The 19,945-nt window shown below is 51.1% G+C and overlaps 1 protein-coding gene across 1 annotated transcript in view; it reads left to right on the forward strand.

Annotated features, from left to right (window-relative positions):
* The window catches only part of LOC144144290 (uncharacterized), a 216,761-nt gene that overhangs the window by 50,826 nt on the left and 145,990 nt on the right, over positions 1 to 19,945 (forward strand). Inside the window, exons 3-4 of the mRNA XM_077675655.1 lie at positions 6,087 to 6,239; positions 12,011 to 12,271. Coding sequence (XP_077531781.1) covers positions 6,087 to 6,239; positions 12,011 to 12,271 — 414 coding nt within the window. The remainder of the gene's footprint in view (positions 1 to 6,086; positions 6,240 to 12,010; positions 12,272 to 19,945) is intronic.

Here is a 19,945-nt window from a genome sequence, read left to right on the forward strand (position 1 = left end):
CGCAGAGTGAAAAAGTCAACCACCTCGTGTCCACGCTGCCTCCCGAGATCGCGACTTGGTTCTCCCGCCCCCGGCGATGGCTCCTTCTGACACGCTTGCGAGTGAACTCAACCAGCGGACGACAATGTCTGAACAGCGACGGCTGCAGCTTCTATAATCCGAAAATCTCGGCGATCGCAAGCCTCCACAGCTACTGCGTCGCCTTCAACGGCTCCGTGGAGAGTTCAATGAAGCTTTGCTTTGGGAGCTTTTTCTACAACGCCTGTCCACTTCCGTCCGCACGGTACTGGTGAGTACCAGCAGTTTACTTCTTTCCCAGCTGACCCGAATTGCCGACTCCGTCGTGGACGCATCGACTCCCTTTGGAACGTTCCGTGTGGAACGTTTCACTCGCGGCACATTCCCGGCAGACCAAATCGGGCCTCACAACGCAGTCTTCACCTGCGATGCAGGGCCCGTTCGAGGAATTTCATGGTAGGTCGGCAAACTACAAGGCCAGATCGCCGCTCTCCCTCGAGCAGCCGCTCCTTTTCGCACTGGCGTTCCCCTGTCACCATCAAGGCAATGCGTATGATGGTACTGTCAGGCAACTCCTGTGTGACAACCAAGAATGAGCGTCGCTTATGGTTTGGCACCAAAATATGCAGTCCTAACGGTCACGTGACTTCCCTGGACCAGTGGGAAAGGCCACACGCACCAGGACCCCACACATCGCGATGACATCACATCTCCCATTTTTCGGAAACGCCATTGTAAACAAAAACGGAAAACACTTCACACCTCAATCGATGACCCCACATTTCACGACGATGCCACACCCTGTCTTGGAAACACCATTGTCCACACGATTAACAAAAAAAAGCTGGTTGATTCCTCTATCATAGGAATCGGTAAAGCACCAAAGTGAAATGTGCAACGAAATCTGCAGCGAAAGGAACACGATTTGGGGGATAGCGGCTGTCTTGTTGGCGTGCTTGGCGAGCGACGTCCTACTAGCGGGCTTCTTCAGGAAAGGTTCGACCACTTCGGTCCTGCTTCGCGGCGTATACGGCGGACGGTTGCGTAGCGACGAGCTCAGCTTGTGGAACGCGAGAGGTATAAATTTGTAGCTTGAACCGTGCACGCGCGAACGCGTTCCGCTACCCGCTGGCGTTTCTCTTCACATCAAATCCGCCGTCGTTCGTTCCATTCGCCCGCCGGCGTTGCTAATACGCTGATTACGTCAACTGTCGGCGCTTGTGAGCATCACGATGCCCTACCTCGCTTCACCTCTCCTAGAAAGCAGCACCATCCCCGTCAATGAACCTGCATAGAGTTAATACTACTGTGAACGTGTTGCTGGCGCCGTTTCTGTGACGGATATGACCTCATCGGAATCTGTGTGTGTCCGGGAATACAACACTTTCGTGTTAAAATCAAAACACTTCAAACTTCAATCGTCGATGCCCAGTCTTTTAGGTGGCCGAACAACTCGGCCGCATCTCATCCTTTTCTCTGGAATAGTAGCATCAGTTAACTCAGCGCTCTGTTGCCTAACGTTGGTCGGATGTTGCACCAGGCTCGGTTGGGCCGACGGGCTCGCTGGTTCACTTCTGAAAATTTCTGTTGCGCCTGAAGGATGGTCGGCTTCGTGATCCGTGAGTGGTGCGGTTCTTGAGTACCGCGCAGTAGGAACAGTTGGCGTCGATTCCTGTACAGAACTGCGTCCTTTGTCTCGCCTTAGTGGGACCTTGGAGTTTCTGAAGGACCCATGACTATGCCTGCGGCCCCTCGGTCCTGGAGCCACACCTCGTTGCCTGCAGATAACTTTGAGGATGTCTGGCAGCACGACGTTCGTCGAAGTGCAGTTTTTGCTTCTGTCTATATCTTTCATCCTGCGGTTTCAGAGATGGGCCCACAGTGCGTGGCTTTCGCATATCCGGCAGACGACGTCACATCAGAAGTTGCGCGGTACTGTAACCTATTGGACCAGGAGAGTTCCGATAGTTAAGCAAGGCAATGTAGGGCACCTGAGATTTCTTGAGTAGCCCTTTCAATGTTCTAACCTTGCGCTCAGTCTCCCCATCGGCCTGCGGGTAATGAGGGCTGGCTGTTACATGCTCAAACGCAGATGTACTGGCAAAGCATTTGAACAAGAAGGACATGAATTGTGGTCCCTTGTCCTATAGCACCGTCTTCGGTGTTCCATGTGTGGCGAAGGTGCTTTTTTTAAGATGCTGGATGACCGCCTCCGATAAGGATCCTTGAGCAAGCCGAACCAGTTGGAATGGGTTCTTGGAATTATGATACACGTGAGCCTTTCATGTCAAACAAATCAACGCCCACTTTTTGCCTTGGCAGTTCAATCGTTTTAGAACGGATCATTGGTTCAGAAAATTTCACCCGTTCCCCGGCTTAGAGTCGGTAGTCTGCTACAGTTTTTCCGATATCCTGGCTATTGTTTGCGGGCCACTAGACATATTTTTTAGCAATCGCACAGCATTGAACAATGCCTTGATGTCCTTCGTGAACTCTGAAGTATTTCATTTACCAGCAATCTCGGAAGGATTGAACGATAATCCTTCAGGAGGAGCTCGTTACAAACGGTGATACTGCCACTTTCGGTCCAGAATGGCCTCAGAGCTGAAGGTATAGCCAGTTTTTTGCGTCATTTTTTTTATTTCAATGTGCAAGCAGCGATGAACGTTCGGGGTCTTTTGCCTGTTCCACATAAATACGGTCTAAAGTCGATTCAGAAACTGGAAGATTTGTGACGGGGCTGTCTTCATGAATAAAAAACGTATTCCCCCTTCTTTGTTTGCAAATTGCTCGAGACAGGGAGTTAAACATCAAAAGTTGGACCGGTCGCCGACGCCGATGATGGAACAGATGATCCGATGAGACGACGATTGCTGGCTCATTGGCCGACGGCACATAGCCGACGACGGTCTACGCCAAGCAAACTCGAAATGTACAATAGTGCACTTTATTTACATTACGTATTTACAACTTACAAGGCTCATTATCGCATACAAGAGGTCGGGCAAGTCCCGCGTCGAGCGGGGCTCGCCGCTCTCCACCCCCTGTCTCTGTTGTCTGCCAAAAACATCAAACTCCCCCGGTTTTACCACCAGAACCGCACAGACAAAAGGGGCGTCACAATTTGGGAGTGAGTTTGGCTCATTGATTAGCCCATACTGGGCCACTGATTGGCCGCGATGACAAACAAAGCTAGGTGGGTTAAAAATAGTCACGTAACCCACCTCTCTCACTCTCATACAGAAAGCCAAAGGTATTCCGCAAAACGCAAATATAACAAATAAAAACCAACCAACTAAAAGCAGACCTAACGACGGGAATTGGCTCTCGGGCGGCACGTCTTAAAGTACTGTCATGCCATGCACGCCTATGTTTGTGCTCCGCGCCGCAAGAATTCCTTGCCTTTTTAAACACGTGGAGTGCCTAACAAAGAATGTCGGACCTCTTTGGAGACCTCTTTGGAACAAGAATGTCGGACATCTTTGGAACTCATCAAAGCGGTCTGCTGCCCACGTCAATACCAAGGCTCTTCTGAGCGCGCAAGCACTTAGCGGCCGCTGCTGTGGGCTGGCGACGGCGACAGCTCATGAGCGAGCGAACGAAGACGAAACAAGCGGCGGAGGAAAGGGCGGTGAAAATGCGAGGAGGGGAGGGCAGTCCGTGGCGAAAGTGTGAGGGGGAGGGTGGCACGCCCTGCTATAGCGTCATCCCTCTCCCTGCCTCCCTCTCAAACCTTCACCAGAAGCTCCTTCTCCGTTCGTGGCTCATCCGAACCACGTAGCATTTGCGCGGGAGATTCAAACACGATTGACAGCATGTTTGCCGGCGGCGGCGACGCGCTGCGAGATAACGGCAGAGTTGCGCGCGGCGCCGCGCGTTAGCTGATCGCGCGATCACTTCCTGAGACGTTCCAGATGTGCGCTGCGGCCGAGAAAGCAGCAGTTCGCGCTGCGCACTAATTTCGCTCTAGAGATTATAGTAATCGTGAGTGCTTTTAACACGTGCGTGTTTTATTCCGGGATACAAATATTTCATTGACGTCATATACGTCACGGCAGTGACGCCAGTACAAAGAAGCAAGCGGCCTGTGAAGGGTGCACCCCTGCACACAGGGTCTTCATGCGGACAAGCAACCTTTAGTACCAAAGAATAGGTTTCACTTGGTGTTGTTCATTTTCCGGTTGTGTATTTTAACACGAAATTGTTTTGTGCCAGGATACACCAAGATTTCACTGACGTCATATCCGTCGCAAAGAAAACGCCAGTACTCCTTTACCGAAGCAACCCGCCAGCAGGACGTCGCTCGCCAAGAACACCCACAACGCAGCCGCCGACCCGCAAATCATGCTCAGCTGCAGATTTCGCTGCAGATTTCACTTTCGTGTTTTACCGATTCCTATGACAGAAATTTTCTCAATCTCTGAGTACCCTTATTGTTCGGTTCTAGTGAGTGATCGTGAGGCGTATGCGACGGGGTGACTTTTCGCCGGGTGATTGGTCCTGGAGGAGCACCCTGCCAAGGCCTTGTGAGGACGCATCCGCTGATACAACTATTGGGTACAGTGGATTGTACTTTGCTAGACCCCTGTACGAACTAAGGGTGCTCTTTGCCTTCTCAAAGCTTCCTCTTGTAGAGGCTCCCACGACCATTCGTTGCCCTTGTGCTGCGTAGCGAAGCCGACACAGACGCGACATCGGGCGCTCATCTTGCAGAGTGGTTCATCATGCCCAGTAGAGAACGGACTTGTAGAACGTTATACGGGCGGGGAAATTCTTTAATAGCTCTAACCTTTTCGGGGTTAAGGCGCAGACCATTTACATAAAAAATCAGACCAAGAAAGTAACGCGCTTTACGGAGATATGACACTTCTCTTTTTTGAGGGTGACGCCCTTGTCTTGCTGTCTTTCAAGGACCTTTTGCTAGGATATCGTGTTCGGTATCGTCCTTGCCATAGAGTAGAGTGTTTTTCATATGGTTCAGCACACTGTCTAGACCTTCCAAAATATCTTAAACTTTCTCTGAAATATTTGTGGCACCGTTGTAACACCGAATGGTAGGTAGCGTATACGGTAACACTACCGCCGTACGGAGTTATGAATGTCTTCATGAAATTCTACCAAACTTAGAATTACGAAATTCTACCAAATACACCTTTCAAAGGTGCATTTGCATGGTAGAATCCAGAGCTGGCGCTCATCTTGGAGAAAATACTGCTTACCGTAAGCTTTCCGTTACTTGCTCCACTGTAGGTAATTAGGGACGGTCTCTCCTTACGAGCTTAGTTATTCGGGTGGGTTGTGTCACCACAGATCCCCCTAACCCCCAACCCCAGACTTCTTTTGTACGGGTACGATTGCTACGATCCTCTGCACGCGGATTCCATTTCTATGCATTTAAAGATGATGGCCTTTCTTAGGCTACTTAAGCGCGAAAATATATCTGTCTGTATGCCGGTGTCTTTCCGTCTGCCTGTCGGTCCCAAGATTCAACTGGAAGGCCAAAAGTGAAACGAATTCTGCAACGAGACGTTTATTAGCCAAATATTTACAAACTGCTAAATCTGGTGGCAATGTTTGTACTTCTCTGCACCGTTGAGCAAAAAGAACACATTAGGCAGATATAAGCAAGACAGTATAAATGACATTTGCATTGTCCTTTTATTACAAGGCTGTTTGATTTTTTTTATTGCAAATAAAAGTATACTCCTTTAGAAATGCGTTGACCGCAACGTACAATGACTATCCCCCGCGGCCGTTTATGGCAGTGTTCCAAATTCAACCGTTACAAAAAGTTCTGGGAGACAGTACAAGCAGTGGAACGCTGCAAAATTGAATTGAGTTGAGCGAACCTCTAATGCGTTTATCGTGGAGGGGACGAGAGCGTGATGGGCAGGCGGGAGGAAAGAGACATTTACGTGACAGGGGCGGTATTTGCACGACGTTTGCTGCGAAGTGCGCGACCAATTTCAGAAGTAGCGGGTTGTGCATCGTTGTATTGAGCCGAACTCTCTTTTTTTTTTCGAAGGAGGGATTGGCCCTGACGGTAGGTGGCGTGTGTGTCTCTGCAGGAGGCGATGCGGCTCCTGTTCTGCGTCTGCGTGACGGCGATAAGCTGGACATTCGAGAGGCTGCACTTCGTGGCGGCTTCCCTGCTGCCGCTCATTCTACTGCCCGTCTTAGGCATCATGCCGGCTGACGACGTCGCCACAACATACGTATCGGTAAGCGCACTGGCGGTCACAGGACGTGATGCACACATCAGTCCAAATCGTACTACGAAGGCTCCGTGGGGATCAAACAGTACTCCCTCGTCAGAATCTAGCCAGCTAGGCCCTTTGGGCGAAACCTGCCAGTGATGGAACCCCGCGTACCCCCTAGTTCTCAGCAGTTGTGGAGCGCCCACCCAAGACTCCGGACAGGACAGCAATGCAGAGGAGGGAGCTAACAACGCCTCAGTGCTGACAGGTGGGCGCCGCTGTAAGTTGTACCCTTGCGGCGTTTGAACGCTCGAAGTTGTCTGCCGCGATGGTACTTTATCTGGGCGGAACCCCCTGTAATCCGTTTTGATGCTGATTATGATGATGATTATTAGTGGCTTTCCCTTTGAATCGGGACGTCGATTGTTAGCAATTGACTTGAATGTTTTGTTACGCTTACTTGCCCTACTTCCAGCTAACCTAATAGATTTGCTTCCTCCCTCCTGTCTCCCCCTTTTCCCTGTTATAAACTCATCGCTCCCACCCCTCTTTTTTCTCCCCTCGCGGTTCTAAATTCTCATCCGTATGATTACTCCGACTGCGTACCCATCCCTTGCCTACTTTTCCTCCACCACCACTCCAGTCGCCTCTTCGTCACCTCTATGGCGTTGAAGTTAAGGTTCCCCCTCGCCCCAAATCCCAAAGCCTTCGCCAGCGTTGTTTCCCCCTCACCCCGCGGTAGTCATATCTCTGTGCAGCTCCTGACAATAGGTCTATAGTTTCTCGATCACTGCCGCAGCATCACGTTTCATCCTGCTCCCTGTAGCTACCTGCGTATGCCCGGGTTCTCAGGCACCCCGCCCGTGCCTCGAAGGGCAAAGCACTGCCTCTCGTATTGCCATAGAATCCCTCCTTCTTAATCTGCCATTTCTCTGCCCTATAAGTCTCCAGGGTTTTTTTCGCTTCCATTCTCTGTGCCCACTTTGTCGTCTCTGCTGCCTTTACCTGCTTTTTAACTGTTGTGTAAACCCCGCTTTCCCCTACCGACTTTCCTTATCGCTTGGTCAGCTGCCTGGTCCTCCGTCTCCACCGCGTGTCCACGCTCCTAAATACCCTCGCGGCCCATTTTTCGTCCTCCATGTCACGAAGTCGTTCCTCAAACTTTATCTTGCTCTGCGCCTCCCTCGCCTCGAAAGACGACCAGCCCATATCGCCCTGCACAGCCTCATTTGTAGTTTTGCTGTGGGCCCCTAGGGCCAATCTGCCTACCGCCCTCAAATTTACTTCCAGGCCCGCTTGGGTCTCTGGCTTCATGCACAGAGCCTTATTTGCGAAAGTTAATCTTGGTACCATGACCCGTTTCCAGACTCCCCTTACCACCTCGTATTTGCTGTATTCCCAGAGGGCTCTATGCTTCATTATAGCCGCGTTCCGTCGTCCTTTCGTCTTAAGGTGAGCATCATGCGCGTGGGTGTAGTCTTCACTGTCGTTCAGCCATACTCTTAAATATTTATACTCTTTCACCAATGGTATTTATACTTGCTGCACTGATACTGTTTTGTGCTCCGCGCCATCGTTAAAGATCATTATACCCGATTTCGCTCCGCTAAAGGATAGCCCTAGGTGCGTCGCTTCTTCACCGCATATATCTATCAAGCCCTGCATACTTACCCGGTTGTCCGCCATCAACAATATGTCGTCTGCATACACTAGTCCTGGAACCCGTTGTTCCACCATCTGCCCATCTTTCATGTATGATAAGTCGAACCCCAGCGTACTGACTTCTAGCTTTCTTTCTAACCCCGCCATGTAGATCATGAATAGCAGCGGAGAGAGAAGACATCCTTGTTTCAAACCCTTGTAGGTGTATACTGGCTTATTGTATATTATCCCCTCCCACACTATTTGCACTTGGTTCTCCAGGCATAGATCCCTGAGTAAGCTAATAAATTCTTCCCCCCCTCCCTCGTCTTCCAGGATACACCATAGCCGCTCCCTGTCTACATTATCATACGCCGCTTTAACGTCCAGAAAGGCCAACCACAAAGGTCGGTTTCGCATCTCCGCCACCTCTATGCATTGGCTTATACTACAAATAAGTTGTCGTCTATTGGTCTGTCCTTTCGAAACCCATTTTGAAGTTCCCCTGATATCCTATTTTCTTACACCCACTGCTCTAGTTGAAACTTCACTACCTGCATTCCTAACCTGTACAGCACTGACGTGGCGGTTACTGGCCTATACGAGCTCGGATTTGTCCTGACTCCTTTTCCCTTGTACATTAAGTTCATCCTGCTCATTTCCCACGTGGCCGGTATTGCCTTTTCTCCTATCATTGTTCTGATGGCTTGTAGTAGCTTTCTCTTGCTCTTTGGTCCTAACTGGTTAATAAACTCCATCGGTATCCCATCCGCGCCTGCCGCGGTATTTTTGGGGACCTTTTCCTCTGCTCTTTTCCATTTCAGCTTGTCCCCATCTATCTCCAGACATTCCGGCCTACCCGTCGCGACATCTCTGTGTCGCTGCGGGCCCTCTTCATTCATCTTACCGAACTTCTCCGTGATAATTTTGTGTAGGTATGCCAATGCTTCCTCTCCCTTGAGCATCTGCCCCTACTCGTTTTCTATAGTACCGTCTACTGTGGGACTCGTGTACTGATACATTCTAGGCCCGCAGTACATAAGAGATTTCCTCACAGATCGTAGGGCAATACTTAAAGTGGGAGACCTAGCCACAGATCCCATCCTGCTGGTCAGCCGCGGCACACCACAAGGGGCAGTACTCTTCCCTTTGTTGTTCAATATAGCGCTCATCGGTCTCCCTCCCTTATTGGATTCTATTCCGGGCATACATCACGGCTTGTATGCAGATGATATTACCATCTGGTCGAAGACGGGATCTCTAGGCGAGATAGAGGAGCGCCTACAAACTGCAGCCAACACGGTAACTCATTACGCCAAGTCTTGCGGCCTCCAATGTGCCCCACAAAAATCGGAGCTCCTCCTTGTTTGTACAAGAAAGAAACTCCTCCAGAGGCCACCCACTGTCACCATCCACATGGAGGGCCACACCATCGTTCCCTCCTCGCATATCAAGATCCTTAGTATGACCTTTCAAGCCGATCGAACAAACTCCATCCTAATAAATAGGCTGAAACATACCTCGGACCAATTCACACATATGATCAGGCGTGTGACCACCAAAACACGGGGAATGCGCGAGTAGGACACCCTCCGCCTAGTCCAAGCATTCAAAATCTCAAGAATTACATACTCCATACCCTACGCTCTTCTCTCCAAGTCAGAAATGGAACGCCTGGATGTCATCATTCGGAAGGCCTACAAACAGGCACTCAGACTTCCCGTCAGCACGGCCACCGACAAGCTATTGAAGCTGGGCCTGCACAATACAGCCGACGAGCTCATAGAAGCCCATCTTTTGAGCCAAAGGTTAAGGCTGGGAGTTACAAGCACAGGGAGGACTCTTCTCTCTCGTCTGAAGCTCACATCCCCTCTGCAGCGTCAGACATCTCAAATGAGAATTCTCGACCACAATATCAGGAAACAGCTGTACGTCTCACCGCTCCCTAGAAACATGCACCCTGTTCGCATGTTTCGCAGTACACAAATTTGCCCTTTTTTTACGTGGCCATCCAAGCCAAGCAGTAGCTGAACGGCGAGTTTTCCTTTTTTAATGCGTTAGCGCTGGTTTCGGTTGTAAGAATCTTGAAAGTATGATAAAAAAGGCCATCTTACCTTGATTCAGTATTCGGGGAAAATACGATACACCCGTCGCGATTGTTTTACTCAACTGAGCGACGTCACAGTTTTGGAGCAACACGCAGTGCTCGGCATACTCATTTTACTCAGCTCTGGTATACGCCAGCACCATGCGAGAAATACTACTGAGCATGGCACGCCACGTAAATGCGACGCGCCAAATCAAACAGCGGGTAAACTGACACGACGGTTTGGGGATACACTTCGCCCGGGTGTAGCAACTCAACAAAATCTGCGAAGAATTTCTATTACTTCCTCTAATTTGCCGAGTCCAACTACAAACCGTTCACGTTTCACACGGGTAGCGCAACGTTCCAGGCTCGCACTCGAGGGTGCAACGACGGCACAGGCGAACATTCTTGAATCTTGAATGCCCGAAATGGAGGCCACCGATACGCACAGACACCGCCACCCGCTTCGGGAGCCATCCGGGTTGTCCTTGGCCGTTCATTTCTGGCCGTTATGCTTATTAGAACTGAAACGTTGTCGCCTAATGAGAAATGCCACGCGACGGTCCGCTTTTTTAGTCAGGTAACCGGCTCTCTCGCCTCCTGCCGCCGGCATCGCCAGTGCAGCAGCCATTTCGGAAGCTGCCTTCTTGCCGGGTCGGAGCGTTCCGCTAGCGCCCCCGAATAGGCACGCCCGAACACGTTGCACGAGTAGCAACGCATAATCCAAATACGTTGGCAACGCGTCGTGGGGGCGCATGCGCAGTCGCGACCCACCCCGCCTCGCCCAACTAAATCTGTCCAGTGGACAGCAAGACGCTCCGGACCGTGCTGCGGCCCAGTCGCTCTTTTCTTTGGCCCCAATCAGCCGTCCTTCTAGCGTACCCGGGAGTCAGCCCGTCACTGACTGCGCGGACATTATAAACATAAATTTCAAAGCTAAAATGCCAGCAGCATCTAAACTACGGCCGTATGGGACCAAACAGCGCCTAGAAATAAAGTAGCAGCAGCAGCAGCATATGGACCCAAGTGCATGGGTCCAAAATAAATGCACCTGAGATATCCCGCAAATACGATTGCGGGTCTTTAGCGTTCAGCTCTTTTTGTCCTGGTGCAGACATGCGTCGATGATTTTCTTGGTCTTTGCCGTGTCCTTGAAGCACTGCCTCCTGGCGCTGTCCATTGTGGGTGAAGCTTCGATTCGGGGCCGTAGCAAAGAATCTGCGTTTCGTCCACGGCCACGAATCGACACAAAAGGTCGTGGGCCTGAGCGACTAACCAATAGCAGAGCCGTTTAAGGGGCACAACTTCCGGCTTAGGGAGGGAACGAGAGGCAGAGTATTATAAGTAAGAACCTCGCCTTTCTGAAATGCACATATTTCCTTTTTAAAAACCTTGCTGTCGTGTGTATACTTTGATAATCCTATGTGGTGCAGTGTGGCAATATTGACATCGCGGTCCTTAGTTGCTCGCGCCGTCCCTCTCATGTGGTTGCCTCGGCGAGTGATGGCGACGAGCGACTGCGCATCCCCGTCGCGTCGCTTGCCACAATCGATCCATGCGGTTCCCGCTTATTAAAGCATTCCTGGCGTACGAATGGTACTCTTTAGGTCCTCATGGTACTCTTTAGGCAATCGCGGCACCCTCCTGCGTCATCTGCGAACCTTTGTGTTCGATCTCTTGCAATCTTTCAGCTTGGATTCCTATAGCGTGCCGGTAATTCTGCGCGTCGCACAGCAATGACACGATTTATTTCTGAGCCGGTTTGCAGGGTGGTCTCAAGTGGGCGTCCAGCGAGTGCGCCGGTGGGAGTGTTCGTCCAAACAAAATGTAACGGAAGGCCCACTGGCGGATCTCGTGCGTTAGCCTCTCACCTCTCTCCCTCGCGGACATGACCCCTGCAGTGCCGGGCTCCATCTTTAGAAGCCCGCACCACGGAGTTTTTCGCGTGCCCCTGGCGCACCGTGCCAACCCTGCTTGCGGTGACTGCAGCCGCGTTTTTTGCGCTTTGCCGCAGCTGTGGCGCTTTTCGTCGTCCATCCTGCTCGGCCCCGCGCACGCTCCGCAGGAGCCCGTGGTGGCGCTGTTCGTGGGCGTGAGCCTGTTCCTGGCCGTCGGGCACGGCACGAGCCTGTACACGCGGCTCTCGCTGCTGCTGCTGCGGGGCTTCGGGACGCGCGTGCGGTCGCTGCTGCTCGCCTTCCTCGGCTGCACGCTGCTGCTGACCCAGGTGCTCGGCTCGGGGCTCGCCGCCGTCGCCATGGTGTGCACCGCCGAGTGCGCCATCGCCATGGTCCACAGCGACGTCATCCGAGAGAACCAGTTCAAGGTGCGCCGGGACACGCGTTGCGGGAGTATAACGTCACCACTCTGTCACTGAGACACGCAAGTGAGCAACGGCGGATTTTGGTGTTCATCGGTGTTGCCAGATTGCCGCTTCTGCGGCCTCAGCGCGAACTTTAACGAGTTCGTTTGTAAACATCACTGCCGAAGACGCACCAAAACCGCATTTTCGGACGCACTTCTGCTGCCGAAACGCGGCTGAACGCGTTTTATCGCGTTCCAAACGACGCCAGGCGCGCACAGCTGCAGAGGAGGGAGGAGAAGCTAAGCGCACCAGAGTTGAACGTCTACTAGCCCTGTCACACGGGCACTTTCAATCACGATCGAGTCGATCCGGATTGAGTTCAATCCGGATCGGGGGCTGTGACACGGCAGTTTGAATCGCGATCGAAACGATCGAGACTACCAAGCGCGATCGGACGAAAGCGGTGGCACAGAAGTCCATAACTTCAACCAACGACAGAAATTGTATCAAATAACTTGACCCAAATAAGCGTGCGGTAACATTTGTATAGTTACGTATACCTACGACTGCGCAAAGTTACCAAACGCAGGCCGCAAAGTTAAGGTCCCTAAAATTACTAAAGTAGCGCCAACTGCTCCCTCCTTCTCCGCTGCCCTCCTCTTTTTTCTTTCCCCTCACCCGCGGCGCCGCGGTCCCTTTAACTCCGTGCCGGTGCCGCCATATTTGTTGGCCACTTAGAGCAGACGCCCTCGCTACGCTTCAGGGCGCTCGCTGCAGTTTGCTCTTGTTTTCGCGCCGAAATCGCTCTTTGGTAGCATTTATAGGATTTATAGAGCCCCGTTTTACCAACACGCACTCAGTGATAGTGTTTTGTTTTATATTTTTGTCTACAAGGGGATATTTGCGGGGCGGATTTCTCATACGAACCAGAGATCGAGTCCCTCTAGGTACAAATTATGTAACTAGTTACTGCAGTTAATTAATCATGCAATACGTTTTTTCACCGGTCGCGGTCGTTTACAGCCGTTATTAATGGAGGCGCCTGGACAGAATTGTTTTGTGCTGGGATATATTCTGGCATATTTGTACGTTGCACTAACACAGGGATACACCCGAAAGAAATTCAGAAGAGGACCAATGTCACAATGATTATCAAGAGAAAACAACAAATCACAAAAATGAATTGGTGCCACCAAATAGATATTTTATTGGAACAAACGTCCGTAATGACGTCGTGCAGGTGGCTTGTGCTGCTGACGTGGCTTCCCGTGAGAAAAAAATGTTGGGAGTGGCATTTGGGTTTAGTTTTTTTTAACGCCAAGCCTCTCCAATATCCGTTGCTCAAATTGATCCGTGAAATAATCCTATTGAGAAGGGAAAAAAATGTCGCCACCGAGTTTGAGATGCGCCACAAACACTCCGCAAATATAGGCAATAATGCATTGCAGAAGGGAGTTAATGACCGTTCTACCGTAGCATGGTCAAATTCGTGTTCGCGCATCTGCTCAGTGCCGCGTCCGCTCAACTCGCTACACTAAACCCGTTTAGCAAGCGCTTTGCTGGACAAAAATACGTCTGCTGAAAATAATATAGTCGACCAGTGTGTTTTGGTTCAAATCGCAATGAGTGGATACGCTGCGCCATTGACTACTAAGATTAAGTAAGCGCGCACACTGCAAATGTACGGCATCACGTGTAATGCAAACGCAAATTGTAATTAACGTTCCTCTGTGCATACACGGAAGAAAGGGCGTGCAGCCGTTACGGTGCGAATATGCATTTGAAGTGCTCGTTCAAACGTGCGCGAATTTAATAAAGCGATAACAGAAATTGCGAATCAAACGTACGTCAACGGCGCGGTCACTATATTAGCTGGCCTTATATTGTTTTACCTAGCCGCAATTTTTTTTTTCTCCCAAGAGCCTCAATTCGCGCCGCACCGACCAAGCCCATATTACGCAGCAAATCACTCCAATGTCATAACAACGGGATTATAATACCACCCGGGTCGCTAACACACAAAACATGACTTCACGCCAAAAAGAGCGTACACGCACTCGGAACGCACACGATACATGGTCAGACGCAAGCTGCCGTCGGCCAAAACAAGCGTGAATTCAGGTGAACACTTCTCGCGTCACGGAAACCTTACGACAACTGACTGAACATGCTACGCCGCTGATATTCATGCTGGAAGTTAAGCGCGCACATGACAAATACACTGTCTCTTATCCAAAGCAAAGCTTACGACGGGACGAACTCGGCGCTGCGCTCAATGCCTACTCAGAACAAAGCGTGGACGACGGTTGCGAAGGGAATACGCATTTCTTCGTAAGTGACCGCTCAAGCTCGCGCAGAATTTAACAGAGAAAGAACAAACATTCAGAAACTTACCTCGCTAAAGAGTGATGGCAGCGTCGGCCTGAAGTATGCCTGTTCAAATCTATGCAACCAAACTTTTCTCCTTTCTGCGTCGCGTTTCCCGGACGGAATAACGAAGTCTTGTGCCCTGCCTGACGATATTCGCGCTGCCTAAGGCACAACACATCGGCACCGAGAAGCAACATAAAACGACACCGGTGCGACGTTTTTTCGAAACGAGCAGCTAATTCTTACTTTGCTATTAGCTGGCGCCTACGATAAAGCCGGTACTGAATCTCGGTGGCTCGGAAGCCAGCAATGGCGTCGCAGCGGCGGCGTTGCGCAATGTCCCAGCCGGCGAGGCGACCCGGCGGCGGAGCAAAAAAAAAAAAAAAAAACCACGTGACTTTTCCCTTGGCCAATGGCGCGCGGCGTTCGCCGGCGAAAAAGAAAATGGCAAAAAACAAAGTAGGAAAGGAGCGCGGGCGAGAGCGAAAGGCGGCGAGATCTAAAGATGGCGCTACCTTAGTTTTTTCAGGGACCTTACGCTGATGATGATGATTAGTGGCTTTCCCTTTGAATCGGGGCGTCGGTTGTCAGCAATCGACTTGCCTGTTTTATTACGTTTACATGCCCTACTCCCAGGTTAACCTATAGATTTGCTTCCTCCCTCCCATTTCTCCCTCTTTTCTGTTTTAAACTCCTCGCCCCCACCCCCCTTTTTTCTCCCCTCGCTGTTCTAAATTCTCGTCCGCATGATTACTCAACCTGCGTACCCATCCCTTCCCTGCTTTTCCTCCACCACCACTCCAGTCGCCTCTTCGCCACCTCTATGGCCTTGAAGTTGAGGTTCCCCCTCGCCCCAAATCCCAAAGCCTCCGCCAGCGTCGTTTCCCCCTCACCCCACGGTGGCCGTATCTCTGTGCAGCTCCTGACAATATGTTCTATAGTTTCTCGATCACTGCCGCAGCATGCACACGTTTCATCCTGCTGCCTGTAGCTACCCGTGTATGCCCGGGTTCTCAGGCACCCTGCCCGTGCCTCGAAGAGCAACGCACTGCCTCTCGTATTGCCATAGAATCCCTCCTTCTTAATTTCCCGTTTCTCTGTCCTATAAGTCTCCAGGGTTTTTTTCGCTTCCATTCTCTCTGCCCACTTCGTCGTCTCTGCTGCCTTTACCTGCTTTTTAACTGTTGTGTAAACCCCGCTTTCCCCTACCGACTTTCCGTACCGCTTGGTCAGCTGTCTGGTCCTCCGTCTCCACCGCGTGTCCACGCTCCTCAAATACAGGTACTTAAACACCCTCGCGGCCCATCTTTCGTCCTCCATGTCACGAAGTCGCTCCTCAAACTTTATCTTGCTCTGCGCCTCCCTCGCCTCGAAAGACGACCAGCCCATATCCCCTTGTACCGCTTCATTTGTAGTTTTGCTGTGGGCCCCTAGGGCCAATCTGCCTACCGCCCTCTGATTTACTTCCAGGCCCGCTTGGGTCTCTGACTTCATGCACAGAACCGAATTAGCGAAAGTTAATCCTGGTACCATGACCCCTTTCCAGACTCCCCTTACCACCTCGTATTTGCTGTATCCCCAGAGGGCTCTATGCTTCATTATAGCCGCGTTCCGTCTTCCTTTCGTCTTAAGGTGAGCCTCATGCGCCTGCGTGTAATCTTCGCTGTTGTTCAGCCATACTCCTAAATATTTATACTCTTTCACCAATGGTATTTCTACTTGCTGCACTGATACTGTTTTGTGCTCCTCGCCGTCATTAAAGACCATGATCCCCGATTTTTCTCTGCTAAAGGATAGCCCTAGGTGCGTCGCTTCTTCACCGCATATATCCATCAAGCCCTGCATACTGATCCGGTTGTCCGCCATCAACAATATGTCGTCTGCATACATTAGTCCCGGAACCCGTTGTTCCACCACCTGCCCGTTTTTCATGTAGGATAAGTCGAACCCCATCGTGCTGACTTCTAGCTTCCTTTCTAACCCCGTCATGTAGATCATGAACAGCAGCGGAGAGAGAGGACATCCTTGTTTCAGACCCTTGTAGGTGTATACAGGCCTATTGTATGTTACCCCCTCCCACACTATTTGCACTTGGTTCTCCCGGTATAGCTCCCTGAGTAAGCTAATGAATTCTGCCCCAACTCCCTCGTCCTCCAGGATACTCCAAAGCCGCTCCCTGTCTACATTATCATAAGCCGCTTTAATGTCCAGAAAGGCTAACCACAAAGGTCGGTTTTGCATTTTCGCCACCTCTATGCATTGGCTTACCACGAATAAGTTGTCGTCTAGTCTTCTGTCCTTTCGAAACCCATTTTGAAGCTCCCCTAATATCCTATTTTCTTCCACCCACTGCTCTAGTTCGAACTTCACTGCCTGCATTGCTAACCTGTACAGCACTGACGTAACGGTTACTGGCCTATACGAGCTTGGGTTTGTCCTGACTCCTTTGCCCTTGTACACTAAGTTCATCCTGCTCATTTGCCACGCGGCTGGTATTGCCTTTTCTTCTATCCTTGTTCTGATGGCTTGGAGTAGCTTTCCCTTGCTCTTTGGTCCTAACTGGTTAATCAACTCCATCGGTATCCCATCCGTGCCTGCCGCGGTATTCTTGGGGACCTTTTCCTCTGCTCTTTTCCATTTCAGCTTGTCCCCATCTATCTCCAGACCTTTCGGCCTACCCGCCGCGACATCTCTGTGTCGCTGCGGGGCCTCTTCATCCACCTTACCGAACTTCTCCGTGATGATTTTGTGCAGGTATGCTAATGCTTCCTCTCCCTTGAGCATCTGTCCCTGCTCGTTTTCTATAGTACCGCCTTCTGTGGGACTCGTACGTTTCCCTAATGCCTGCACATGGTTCCAAAACCTTCTCGGCGCGTCTCTACCCCTTCCTCGTATTTGCGTTACCCATCGCTCGCTGTCCCCCTTTATTTTCGCCTGCACTAATTGCTGCACTTCCTGTTTCATTTGCTTATACTGCTCCCATTTTAGGTCCACCTCCTCCTGATGTCTCCCCATCCTCTTGGCCTGCCTGTGCTCTCTAGACGCCTGTTTACGCCTCTCTATCGCCGCCTTTATTTCTTTGTTCCACCAGCTTTTGGGTGTTTTTTTTCCTCTCCATCGGTTGGACCCCTCTGCCTTGACTATTTTTTCCTGCATAGTCTTGATGAGCCTGTCATATTCCCACTCTTCTCCAGGATTTCTTTCTATGTCAGCCTCAATGCTTTTGGCTATATCCGCAATTTGTTTGCTGTTTAACTTTGTGCGCTGCTCCGGTCGACCCGTTTTTTCGCCCCCCAGTTTCCCAAAACTCAGGTTTATCTGCTTGTGGTAACTGCCCAGACTGTGGCTCCCTTCCTCATCTATGGTCATGCCATCCAACCATTCATAAAGTCCCTCTGAAATAAGGCAGTAGTCAATACTCGACTGTCTCCTACCACACTCCCACGTTATTTGACCCTCGCATTTTTGTTCCCTATTTACTATGATCAGCTTCTGGTACTCACACATATCTAGCATTAGATTTCCGTTGAAGTCGGTGTACCCGTCTAGATCTTCAATGTGGGCGTTCATGTCCCCTACAAATAGTACCTCCCCAGAACGCTTCAAATCTTCGATGTCCTTTTTCAGACACGCCACCAGTTTTTCGTTTTGTTCTTTGCTATCCTTACCCGTCCACAGGTAAGACACCATTAAAGCCATCTCTCTACCCTCCACTATCCCTTTCATCCACACATGTTCTTTACAGTCTTTTTTCACTCTCTTCCAATTAGTCCCCTGCCGTACCAGCATACCTACTCCTCCGCCTTTTCTCAATCCAGCCGTCCTGTTACAACCTTCCCATACATACTCTCCGATTACCGGAGGTTCCTCCAAGTCCCTCAGGTGCGTCTCGGTCACAGCGTATACCTGGATATCTTCCTCTTCTAGCTGCTTAGTAATCTCCATCCACTTCTCTCTTTTCCTGCCACCCTGCATGTTTATGTACGCGATATTCAGTTTTCCCCCTCTCTTCTTTACACGCCGTCGTCGTCCCTTTCGTTTGTCTGCACCGATCTGCACCGGCCTCGCTATCTCCCTTTGCTCCTTGCATTTGTCTACGCCATCTTCGCAAAGGCCTATGGGCCCCCTAAAAAAGCCACAGTTCGCGCCGCGTGTCGTCTTCCGATGGCTGCTCCCACCTGCCCGCTGAAATGCACTCCGTCACGCTGGAACGCCCTTTGCCGGCCCATCCATCGGACATCCCTGTTGATGTCTACGACAGCGAAACTCAGCTCCTTGCCCAGCTCCCGTATGTCTCGGTTTACCGCCACAACTTCCCTTTCCACATGTACCCCTCTCCCAATTATCTCTGGTACTGTGCTCACGACGACCTGCACATGTGGGCACAGCTCCCGAAGTTCCTTCACCCCCTTTTCTAGCTGCTTGCGCACTCCCGCACCCCTTCCCTGCAGAACGTCATTGGTTCCTCCTGCGATAATCACTAGGTTCTGCCCCTGCATATTTTCCCACATTTTATCCTTTGCTTTTTCTAACACTACCCTGACCGTCTGCCCCGGGAACACGCCAACCTGCACTCTCTCGTCCTCTCTCACCCGGCCTCTAATCTCCATTTCTGAGTACCGCATGTTGGAGTCCCCCGCCACTATCACCATGCGCCTTTCTTCCTTTTCCTGGCTGCCCCCCGGCGCGGCCACCTGCTCCGGCACCGGCTGAGTCAGCGCCAGTCCGGGATCGTCTTCCGGCGTGGCGTCTTTGTTCTCCTCCTTTCCCTTCTCGGGATCAAGCACTGCCGACGCATCTGCCTGGTGACCTGCTTCATCCTTTGTTTGGATGTCACCCTTCGTCGCCATTTTGACCTCCATTTGCGCCAATCTTGCTTCGAGTGCCTTCTTCTGCTCTTTTTCATCCTTCAACTCCTCCTGTAGCTCGCCTACCTGAACTCTGAGCTGCTCCTTTTCTTCCTCGAGCCGGTCGAGGCGCGACGCTAGCACACACACTCTGCACATGAAGTCCTGTCCTTCCGCGTCCTCGACCGACTCGAATCTCGTCTCCTCAAGCGGGTATTCGTGCTCGCATCCCGTGCACATCACACCCGGCTTCTTCCTCTGAGGCATGGTACTGTCCGTCCAAGGCGTGCCCAACTCTGGCTTACTTCAGTGCCGCGTTCTCGCGCGCTCCCTTCCAATCTAAAAGTAAGCCGCAACGTGCGATTCTCTCCTACAGCATCAATTCTTCTTTCACGAATTACCAACGCTTACAAACCGCCACGTGCAACAACCGCGCGACACCTCTGGTTCGGTCACTTCCCTACGCTAACTACCGCCC

This window comes from Haemaphysalis longicornis, unplaced genomic scaffold, assembly GCF_048455015.1.
Source record: "Haemaphysalis longicornis isolate Haplotype H1 unplaced genomic scaffold, Haemaphysalis longicornis Haplotype H1 scaffold_7, whole genome shotgun sequence".
NCBI lineage: Eukaryota > Metazoa > Arthropoda > Arachnida > Ixodida > Ixodidae > Haemaphysalis > Haemaphysalis longicornis.